This window comes from Monodelphis domestica, chromosome 1 (assembly GCF_027887165.1).
Source record: "Monodelphis domestica isolate mMonDom1 chromosome 1, mMonDom1.pri, whole genome shotgun sequence".
Taxonomy (NCBI): domain Eukaryota; kingdom Metazoa; phylum Chordata; class Mammalia; order Didelphimorphia; family Didelphidae; genus Monodelphis; species Monodelphis domestica.
In genome coordinates this window covers 325,009,884-325,021,986 of record NC_077227.1, presented here as the reverse complement: position 1 = coordinate 325,021,986, position 12,103 = coordinate 325,009,884, and the positions used below count along the sequence as shown (strand labels likewise).

The 12,103-nt window shown below is 38.0% G+C and overlaps 1 protein-coding gene across 1 annotated transcript in view; it reads left to right on the top strand.

Annotated features, from left to right (window-relative positions):
• The first annotated feature begins 1,638 nt into the window (after nucleotides 1-1,638).
• The window catches only part of WDR25 (WD repeat domain 25), a 256,478-nt gene continuing 246,013 nt past the window's right edge, over nucleotides 1,639-12,103 (top strand). The window contains exon 1 of the mRNA XM_001374296.5: nucleotides 1,639-2,513. Coding sequence (XP_001374333.3) covers nucleotides 1,683-2,513 — 831 coding nt within the window. The 5' untranslated portion in view covers nucleotides 1,639-1,682. The remainder of the gene's footprint in view (nucleotides 2,514-12,103) is intronic.

The following is a 12,103-nucleotide window of genomic DNA, read 5'->3' as shown; positions in this document are numbered from 1 at the left end:
CTTTGGATTTTAGAATCCCTTGCTTGTTTCCTTCAGGAGTGGGCTTAAGCACACATTCTACACCAAAGCCTTTTCTCTCCCTCCACTTTGTTACCCCAGTGTGTTCTGCCCCAAATTATCATGTACCTATTTTGAATACCGTTATATGTCCCTGTTATCTTCCAGACTATATTGTAAGCTTCTTGAGCACAGGGACTCTTTCACTTTTGTGTTTGAGTTTCCAGGATTTCACTAAGTAGTTGGCACAACGAGGGGCTTATTATTATTGATTGATCAGGCAGATCTTTGACAGGCAAATCAGCCATTTCTAGAAACCTCAGTTTTCCTCCTCTTCTAAGGCTATATACAGGCAGTATATTTTGGGATGATAATAGATTGGCCTATTGTACTGTGGTGAATGAGGTGGTTTCTAAGTAAGGAAAATAAGAGAGTTGGGTGAGATTTCTTTGTCTCAAAGCAGATTAGTTCTGGGGAGTCTGGCTAACTGAATGGCTTTCTTTTTTTTTTAACCCTTTCTTTTTTTAGTAACAACTCTGAGACAGAAGGGTAAGGGTAATGGTTAGGCAATTGTTGTTAAGTGACTGGCTCAGGATCATATAACTAAGAAGTGTCTGAGATCACATTTGAACCCAGGACTTCCCAAATCTAGGCCTGAGGTTCTATCTGTTCTGTTACTTAGCTGTCCTGAAGGTTTTTTGTGTGTTTTGTTTATTCACAGGGAAAATCTTGTGCTTTGTAAGCTGTGCTGTAATACTTGCTTGAGGTCTTAGGCACAATTTTACCTGAGGAATGAGCAGAGGGACCTCTACTTTATAAGACCACCAGTATCTGAGGCCTTAATATTTCCATTTGAATTCTCTCCTGTTATCTTTGGTGGGCCTATGCCATAGGTCATGGAGTCCTAGAAACCAATATGGGCAAGACCCTAACATTCTCCCTTATCCATATCATATTCTACCTTGGATCATACTTATTTTTTTCTCTCTCTCTCCCTCTCCTTCCCCTTCCATTAGATTAGAAATTCCTTGAGGGCAAGGGTCTATGTTGCTTTTTTATTTTGAATCATCAGTGCCTTGCACATAGTAGTACATAAATTTTTATTGAATAGAATTACATTAAAGAACAGTCAGTACTTTTGAAATCGTTGTAAAGGGGTTGGAATGTATTGCAAAGGCAAATAGAAATTATGGTTATATATTTATACTTGTTATTATTATACAGTGATCAAAAAGGCATGGTCTTTTCCATCAAGGAGCCTTCAAATAAGATGAGACATATAAATAAACATTTTCATCAAATGTCTGCCTTTATAATTGTTTTGTTTAGAATAGTACTAAAATGAATTCGAATTTTCTCAGTTCAGGACAAAAGACTATTATAGGAGATAACCCCTAAAACATTTTCAATTCGTATTATAGGGGACATATTAACTTTGAATTTCATGTGAGTTGGAATTCTTATAATTAAAAAACATTTTGCCATGGATAGACCATTTTTTGATCATTGAATATTTACATAGCTATTCTTATTGCTCAAATAGACTGTTTTTATGTTATATGTTATATGTTAAGTTTATGGTTCTGTGAAATTTTTTCACTGCTATATTTTCTAATGATTTTTTCAAACAATTTTAGGTATTTTTGTATTCTTAGGGAAGATTTCAAAAGCTTTTTGGTTCTCCAATGACTTCCTTGGTAGCTTATGATGATTCCGACTCTGAGGCTGAGACTGACAATTCTAATAGCCAAGAAAAGAGTATTAGAAAACATGGTCAGCCTTCACCATCTGATACATTAGATACAAAGTGTGAAAGCAACCCACAACCTGGATGGGACAACGTAAATACTGGTTCTGGTATTGTCCACGAATATTCTAGGGTATATTGTCTCCTAGAACCACAGGCAGAAAGAAACATTTGGAAGTCTTCAGATTCTAGATGCCAGCAGCCTGTCACAGAGCTCCAGGTCAAACCCTGTACATTTATACCTTCAAATTTTACCATGTCTCCCAGTGCCACGACATCTGTGAACAAGGAGTTAACAGTTGCACCTGTTAGCAAAATGAGGCCATATGAAGCTTTCAGAATCCCCAACTCATCTTCCTGTGATTTGATGTCTTTGGAAGCCACGGGTCAACAGGGAAGCCTTTTGCAAAAGCGAAGACAGGAGAACATGGCTTTTGTTGAAGGAGGAATTAAGCCATACATCCCCAAAAGAATGAGACAAACACAAACTGAGGGAACTAATGAGAGAGGGGAATTTGAACTACAAAGACAGAGAATGAATCCCTTATCATCCTTGCCAGCTGGATTCCCCACAAGAGAAAGCACAACCATAGCAGTTTCTGAATTTTTAAAACCGTATTTAGCAGCTAAGTATAAGTCAACAGAAATTCCAAAGAGACTAATCTTTCAGATGTCTGAGCATGGAGGACCAGTCAACAGTGTCCAGTGGTGTCCAGTTTTACAGTACAGTCACATGCTTCTCTCAGCTTCTATGGATAAAACTTTCAAGGTAATGTTTCTTAATTTAAAAAAGTCATCTGGAGGATGAATCAAATATTCAGTAATTATTATTGATTAATTACTTTTTGTGTATAAGATACTACACTTGACCTTTTGGAGAATACAGAGAGGCAGTTGGATAAAGTGGACCAGATCCTTGATCTTGGCATCAAAAGATCCAAGTACCAGTTCAGGTTCTTCCATTTGTTAGCTTTGTGACTATGGAGAAGTGATTTTACCTGACTGAGCTTCAGTATCTTAAGGGAGTTTTTAAAAAAGTCAACAATTGTTTATTAACAACAATTGTTTATTAACTCATCCATTAAACTCTGCAGCTACAAAGAAAGTCAACTCTCCTTCCAACCCCTCCTCCCCCCATTAAAAACCAGAAAAAGAACCCTCCAAAAAATCCACTGTCCTTGCTCTAAAGGATTTCCCCTTCTAATGGGGGAGAAAGCATATTAATATCTAGGACATACAAATTATATACAGTGGATATGAAAGTACTCTGAGAGGGAAGGGTGTTGGGAGTTGGAGGGGACCAGGAAAGACATCTTGTAGAAGGTGGTAGTTGAGCTGATTCCTATAGGAAGCCAGAGATACTGAGAGGAGGTCAGACCAGGCCTTGAGGTCAGCCAGTGTGGAGATGAAATTTTGTGTCACGTTGGAGGAACTGTAAGTAGGTCTTTGTTGCTGGATTAGAGCAGTTGTAGAGAGCGGTGAGATTTAAGAAGGCAGGAAAAGGGCAGGTTATGAAGAACTTTATTCCAGACAGAGGGGTTTATGTCTGACCTTGGAGGTAATAGGAAGGATTGTCAGAGTGTTTTCAGCTTTTGCTGCTACTAAGCTGCCATCTTGGCTCCATCCTCATCTTGAAGGTAATAGGGAATCACCAGAATATCTGGAGCAGGGGTACATAAGCAGACCTAAGCTTTAGGAAAATAATTTTGGCTTCTGGAGGATGAATTAGAGTAGGGAGAGATTTGGGAAGGGAGATCAATTAGAAGGATAGTATAATAGTCCAGGAAAGATATGAAAAAAGCATCAGAATCATGGTTGTGACTTATCAATAGAGAGGAGGGGAACATATTCTAGACATGGTGTAAAGGAAGAAATGATAAGATGTCGCATCAGTTTGGATATGCGGGGTGAATGAGAGGTTGATATGTGACTAGCTCATCAGAGAGGCTAGATCTGAGAATCATTTGCCTTGACGTGATTATTGAACCTAATGGAACTGATGAGATCAGCAAGCAAGATATTAAAGGGGGCTCAGGACAGAGCCTTGGGTGATGTGTCTGGTTACAAGACATGACATGGATGTAGAATGGGCAAAGAAGATTGAGAAAGAACCGTTAGAAAAGATTGGAGAAAAGGGGCAGCTAGGTGGCTCAGCTAATAGAGAGCCAGGCCTAGAGATGGGAGGTCCTGGGTTCAAATTTGGCTATAGATATTCCTTCAGATACTTGACTGTGTGACCCTGGGGAAGTCACTTAACCCCCATTCACTTGCTCTTACCACTCTTCTGCCCTAGAACCAATATATTGTATTGATTCAAAAATGGAAGATAAAGGCTTTAAAAAAAAGAAAAGATAGGAGGAGAATCAGGAGAAAGCAGTGTCAAGAATAGCTAGAGATGAGACAGTATCTAGGAGAAGTTGATCAGCATTGTTAAATGCTGCAGATAGGTTAAGGAGGATCAGGATTAAGAAAAGGCCATTAGATTTGGCAACACTAGAACAACCAGGCATGCCAATTGACACAAGAATTTTGAAAATTATTTTATTGTAATTTACAATAATTTCTTCTATATATACAAATATATTTTAAATACAAATAGTTATGAGCAGATATACTTTTACCTTGAAATAAAATTTTTCATCCTCCTTTCTCTAGTATGTGCAAATGATGTGAATCTGATATGAGGTGCTTGGCTGAGAGGGCAGAAATAGCAGGTATGTTGGGAACCTGGAGATATGAGGTTTGGAATCCCTGCCATGGGACCATGACTGCATATCACTCATGGGAACTTTGAAGGTTTGCTTTAATGCAGTAATGGGCCACTTGAGATTATGTAACATAAGTTTGTAGCCTACTCAGTCAACTTGGTATTGTGATTTCCTCCAGCTCCATTTAGCAACCTATGAATAGGAGCAAAGGAGATAGATGATGGGAGCAATCCAGAGTTGGGGTTTGGGAAGGCATGATCATTGATAGGACAAGGAAGTCAGGGATTTGAGTGTAGAGAATTAACATAGAATTGAATTGATTCTCCAAGAGATCAAGGGAGGAAGAATGTAACCTCTTCAGGAGTGATAACCTGGGAAATAATGGAGAGGTAGAGGAAATGGAGATCACAGTGGAGGTGAAGAACAGTATTAGGGTTCATTCATTAGACATGGTGAAATAAGGAATGATTAAAGATTATGATCAGACAAAGGAATTTCAGAGTTCATGAACATGGAAGTAGAATACTTGTGAGTTATGGCAAGGTCAAGATATAGCCATCTCGGTGTATTGTGGATTAGAGGACTAAATCATGGGAACTGAAGGGATTGAGGAACTGGGATATTAGTGTACTTGAGTAGATAGCAATATATATGTTTAAATCTTCTGCCCTAAAGACAGGAGATGGGGAGGAAAGTTTAGTCCCCCGATCAAAAGGCATTTTGAACAATGATACATATAAAACCCAGTGGGATTGCTCTGCCAGAGTGCAGAAGAAATAGTTTATTATTAAAGGAAATTTATTAATTATGAAGCATACCTTCCAGAGGGTGGATAGATATAGAGTGGAATCTTGGGTGGGTACAGCTGAGGTGTACAGATATGAGGGAGTTTTGAATTGAAGACAGAGAACTAGGATTATACATCAGCGATTCACCTTCCAAGGGTTCAAGATCACTGAGGGTGAGGTGAATATGATGGGACAGAAGCATACTAACCATTGAGCTTGGGTCTAGGTAGAGTATCCAACAGGAGAGAAACCTGTTAAGGGACACATAAGATCTGAGAGTTTGAGATTCACCCTTAAGGTTTAACTTTCTGGCAGGTGAAGATTTTGTATACTGTGAGACCCAAGAAGGCCTGTCTTATAGCAGGCCTGAACAATCAGATGAGGGAGCCCGGTCAAAAAGACAGTATATCTTATTCTGGAGAAGGCCATTGGGGAATGGGAGATGGAAGGGGTTTAGGCCATTGGGTAACCTGGTGATGGAAAAAATCCCAGGGCAGGGTTCTACTTGATTACCACTTGGGCAATAACAGCCTCTCCCTCCTGCCACTAGCTCACTCTTTCCCTGTTTCTTCCCACACACACTTATCATGCAAAAGTAGACTGGGTAAGCAATCGGAGATGGGGGGGGGGGATGCACAGAAAACTCCGAATAGTTTTATATTCTATAGAAAGTAGACATTGATGAATAGATTTTTAATTTAAAATTTTTTTCTGTTCTAAACTTGAGAAACACCAACAAACATGAACATTTTTTTTTACAGAAAAAGAACAGAAAAAGAGAATTATGTTTGAAATCAGTAGTCTCTGCTATATTAAATTTGCTTCCTTTTTAAAAGTCTCCAATATGTTCAATGCCTTCCAAAACTGTCTTGCTCTTTTTTTTTTAATGCTTCTTTGACACTATTTTCTTTTTTGGTGTCACTATCAATATCTCCCCTTCTTTTCTCCCTCCACTTTTTTCTATACTCCAGCTTCTGAAGGTGAAATTTCTTGTGACTACTTCTTTACTGACCATAACTTCCCTCTTAAACTCCTTTCTCCTCTCTCCCACTCCCTGTTTCCCTTTTGAGTGTAATATATTTCTACACTGAACCATGTGTTGTATATGTATAATCTTTCTTTGTAGAGTTTGTATAAAAGTGAGGTTCAAGTTATCATTTCCCTTTTACCTCTTCCTTTATGTTCCTATAATCTTTCTAACACGTGTCTGTTATGAGAAATAAGGCCCATTCCTTCCTTCTTATTTTCTCACTGGTATATTCTTTTTACCTATATTTTTTTTTATCTCTAAATACTATCAAAACAGAACAGCCTCACTCTAGGCTCTCTGTCATATTTAACACCCCCCACAGTGCTTGAATACATTAGGGTTTTGAAGAGACATTTCTCTTCTCCCTTTATTAGCATAGAAATACTTCACCATCATTTTAGTCTAGGAATTTTTAACCCTAAAAAAAAAAAAGTGTCATAGAAGCTCTTTGGCAATGTGGGAAAGCCCATGAACTCCTCAGAGTAAGGTTTTTGAATGGATATGATAAAATGTAGAAGTTTACAAAAAAAAATCAAGTATGTTAAAATATTATCAAAATGTTGAAAAAAAGTTTTTCCTGGTTAAGAACCCTTGATTTTTAGCACCTTCAGATTGCTCAAATGTATTTAATTTTTTAGGTGTAAGGCCTCACATGTGGAATAGCCCACCCTGTCTGCAATGTCTTTTTTTCCACAAACATATATGAACACCTACTTACGTTTTGAACTGACTCAATTACTAACTTAACTTTGTGCTGGAGGTCTAGGTCCCTCAGAATCATCTGGAGTTACAGTGCAAAGATTTTCAGGACTCTTGGGCACCATTTAGGTTATATTAATGTGAACTTTTTGACCCCTTTGCACCAGCCTGGTGAGATTGTCAGATTGCTCTAGGTTCCTGGATTTTTGTTTTTCTCAGATTTCTGTATATTTCTCTTCCTGCTGGAGCATTTCTAGCTGAACTCTCTTGGTTCCCTGGCTTGGAATAGACTACTGAGGACTTTATTGTGCTTCTTTAGGGTCTCTGATCTGAGTACTCCTAGGCAGCTGACTTTTTTTTTTTTAACTTGTGCTTATTCTGATTTCCCTAGCACAGTGGTCTTGAAAGTTTCTGGTCAGCTTTCTGTGTAGTCTTGGTTTGGATGAAGAAGTTTGTTTTTTCTCTTTGAATTTCTTGATTTCATCTCATTCTCATTTTAGGCTTCTCCTGGAGTATATGTGTGGGCACTGGGCTCCTTTTAAGACTTTTCCCACCACTATTTTCACTGGAAATAAGGGAATAGTTGTTGATAGCTTCTTCAAAGCCCCCCTCCCCCCCTTTTTTTAAATTTTGGTAATAATATAATTTGTAATATTTTTCTTTCTTTTGGTATCTCCCCCTTTCTTGACATTTTTGAGTGCCTTGGAAATTTCTTTTTTACATCCCCATCACAGATTTCTTTGTGTACTCAGCTCTAGCTATTTGTCCTTGGTTCATTTTCCTAAGTGCTATTCTTGCTTCCTCACATAACACATCAGGTAATGAGGTGTTAGAGTACAAATGTGGTGTTTGCAATGTCATGAGTGAAAAAATGAATTACTTTTGAAGTGCTCACAAATCTTTTGTATTTAGTACTGGTTATCCACCTGATTTCATCAGTAAATGCTCTTGGTTTGCTTTGGCCTAGTTTGGTCTCATGCCAAGTGTTCTACAAGCTTGTTTTTACCTTTACTGCTTTCTATCATTTCTTTGAGATGATATTGTGACAACATTTTATGCACTGAAAGCAGGTTTAGATGGTGAGAAGCATTGAAAACCATGCCATGTGATGATTGATGAAGGAATTGAGGATAGCTAGCTTTATTTTGTCAAGACTTTTCCTTTTACATGTGTTTAGTATTGCTTATTAAATTTCGTATTGAGCACATGAAATATCTTCTTGTCAAGATGTATCAGCCCCTTAAAAATCTGATTTTTTCTATGTCCCCTTCCTTTCCCCTAGCCCTTGCACCTTAGCCAATGGTCTTTGTGAGTTGTTGTCTCTGTGAAAATTATCACCTGATGGCCAAACTTCTGGTGAAGAGCCTGTCTACATTTAGATAGATTGGTGTCTGTAGTACAGCTCCATAGATTATATCTGGTCTTTATTTGAAGCTGTCAGTGTGCACTACTTTGGCAAAGCCTTTGAACCCAGGTTTACCCTCATGCTGTGAAGAGCTATTAGCAAAAGATATGAGTGGAGGTTTTTTCCCTTTTGATATTATAAAACAGCAAATTAATGGAAAAGACATATGTATAGGGATAAAAGGTGATACCTTCTGGCCATAATTAAGTGGATGATTTGAGTTAAAGGGTCATTTCTTTTTAGCCTTAATTATCTGAATTATTGTCACTGAGTCATCTCTTGAGTAATCAGAATTCTATTACTACTGTTTTTCAGTCAGGTTTAGGATTTTAATGGTGCTAATTTTCATTATTAACCTAATATATCAAATTATATAGTTCAGAAAGCTTTCTATATAGCTACTATGTGAGGCAGGTATTGTAAGTATCTGCTTTACAATTGAGAAAACTAAGGTTTTAAGTTTAACTAACTTGCTTACTTTCATAAGGTTTATTTTGGTGCCAAGATTTGTGCTAAGATCTTCTGATTAATTAAATTAATAATTAATTATATAAGATAAATAATTAAAATAATAAATTTAAAACAATGAGAGGACAAGTGATGGTAAATACTCTAAAAAGATCCATGAGATACAGTTCCCTTCCATTCTTTCAGTTTTAATCATAGGCAGATAGATGAGGCAGCATTAATAGAGGAAGAAATATTGGATTTGGTTTTCAAAGAGACATGTTCAAATCCTCCCTCTATCTATAGCTCTGGGAAAATACTCCGAGCCTTACTTCATCTAGTAAGTTTAGTATATGGTGCCTATGGCACAGGGTTCTTGTGGAGTTTAAATGAAAATGTAAGTAAAGCATTCTGTAGACCTTCCAGTGTTATTTAAATGCCAGGCATCATCATCATCATCATCATCATCATCATCATCATCATCATCATCATCATCATTATCATCATTACTTTTGTTAAAGTAGGTAGAACTACGTACAAAGGGTAAGTAGACAGGAAATTGCAGAGCATATTCTGGTTAGTACTATGGTATGCTTGAACTATGTTTCTTGAATTGGCAGTCTCACTTTGGTAGTATATAAACATATGATATATATCTATGAAGAAATATTTTGGCTTGGTGTGATGAATGCTTATAGTTCCTGCTACTGAGGGAAACTGAGGCAGGTAGATTGAATTTGGGAGTTCTGAGCTGGCCTAGGATAAAGCTGAATGTGTGTATGCATTAAGCCCTTTTCATCTATGGTGAGCCACCTGGAGTGGGTAACAAAGGAGACGCTCAGGTCAGAAACAGTAGGTCACAGTGGGATTGGCTAATGAGTGACTGCCTCATTTCCAGTCACAGTAAGATGGAGAGACCAGGTCTTTCCCCACCATCCACCTCCCCCCAAAACCTCAAAGAAATATTTAATTATTGAGGGAGAAGTAGATCAGAGACCAGATTGGTAGTTAAATCTACTATTGGGAATAGAAGTAATTGACTATTCCTAGAATGTTTTAGGACAGTGATGGTGAAACTTTTAGAGATGGAGCACTGTGCCCCCCTCCCCCGCACCCTCCCCTCAGCAGAGTGCCATGCCCCCCTCCACATGCTGGGTACTCCCCAACCCCCCTTACCCCATACAGGGAAGGGAGAAAGCATTCTGTAGAACTTCTGATGTTATTTAAATGCCAGGGATCACTGGGCTATTGAACAGAGGGGCAGGGGGAGTGAGGAATGTCCTCAGTGAGAGTAGAGAGGGGGAGGGGAGTGGCCTGATTGCTCCACTCTCCTCCAGCTCTGCTGCTTGTGATCTGTCCCCCTTACACTCTCTGTGCTCCCACTGAGCTGCTGGGTAGAGGGGCAGTAATGTGAAAAAATGTCATTAGGACTGGTGGAGAGGAGGAGGGGAGTAACTCTGTCCAAGTTCCTCTACCTTTCTAATAATGAACTCTGGAACTTGGCGGGGGAGGGGTGGTGTAGGGAGGGAGGGTGGCCAAGTGCCTACTGAAAGTGCTCTATGTGCCGTTTTTGGCACCCGTGCCATAGGTTCATCTTCACTGTTTTAGTAGATAAAACCTCTTGAAGGATACTTTGAGAAATTGGAATTTATATTTTAATGTTACTCTTTTATTTTTTTGAGGTAACTCCAAAAAGTGCTCTAGTTATCTAACATGTATTTGGATGCTGAACAACTGAAGAATGTTGTGGAAAGAGTGCATCAGAGGAAATCTGGTTCAAATCCCAGTTCTGTCTCAGGGTCTTGTGACCCTGAGAAAGTCTAGGAATACTAATACTTTACTTTTACAGAGTAGTTATGAGGAAAGTGCCATGTAAACCTTAATGCAATAGGGGTTTTAATATTTCTACTTCAAGAAGCAAATTATTATGCAAATCTGGTTTAGTATGCTAATTCTTTTAAAGTCATTTTTAGAAATTGTAATTAATATATCTATTTTCATATACCCAAAATTTCTCTCATTATCCTTTTTCCTACCTTCTAGAGAGTCATTCCATGTAACATTTTTTAAAGAAAAAGAAGAGAAAAAAGAATTGGCAAAATTGATCAATACATTCAAAAAATATGAAATTATATTCAACATACTCTCATCTGTGGACCTCGTATTTCTGCAAAGGAATAGAGTAGTGATATCTTCTTGTAATCTCTTCTTAGGATCCATCTTACTTTAAATTTTGTGGCATTTTAAAAAAACTCTTATTTTCTATCCTAATAACTACTCTAAGGCAGAAAGGCAAGGGCTTGGCAAATGGGGTTGTTACTTGCCTAGGGTTATATAGGTAGGAAGTGTTTGAGGCCAGATCTGAACCCAGGTCCTCCTGATTCCAAACCTGGTATTCTGTCAATTTGTGCCACCTAGCTACCCAGCAACCACTTTTGATTTTTTTGGGTATAGTTTCCTGACAGTCTCATTTTTTGGTAATACCTAAATATATGACAATATTCTACTTACATTTTTGTAATTATTTCAGTCTTGACTCTTCCTTCACTGCGCATTAGATTGCATAAAATTTTCCAGGCTTCTCTGTATTAATGATATTTGTTGTTTCTTATTATTCTTAAAGATCAGATATTTTCCTCCTCCTCCTCCTCCTAATTTTGAGTCTAGGTTTTTACTGTTTTAGAATAGAACAGCATGTACATAGAATGTTAGAAGGGACCTTAAAGGTCATTGAGTCCAACCCTCTCATTTTATAAATGAGGAAATTGGGTTTAGAAGAGTTAAGTGACTTGCTTAGAGTTATGCAGCCAATAAGAGTTCAACTCTATCCACTTTACCACCTGGTCAAAAACCAGAGATGAAGTGGTTTGCCCATATCCACACTGTTAGCTATTGGTAGAGCTGGGACTAGAACCCTGGTTTCCTGACTTCTGGTTCATCTTGCTTGTTATTTTGCATTAGGTACATAGGCATGATATTATGTGTATGTGTTTTAAAAGGAATTATGGATGTCACTTGCTGCTTCTTCCCCAATCAGAAGGCAGTAGTAAAGGAATATCACCAGTATTAAATAAGACAAATAGACAAGGTGAATAGCAAATGTTCTTTTTAAGTAGTGCGAAACAAATTTCTTTGTGTGTTTACAAGGCAGTGACTTTGTTTAATATGAAGGAACAGAGCACTGAAAACATAAATGCTTTCTTAGTAGGCACCTAAAGCTCAAATTAATTCTTTTTTCCCATTAGGAAAGGGACTCCTTTAAAAATGTAACAATTAGAGGGC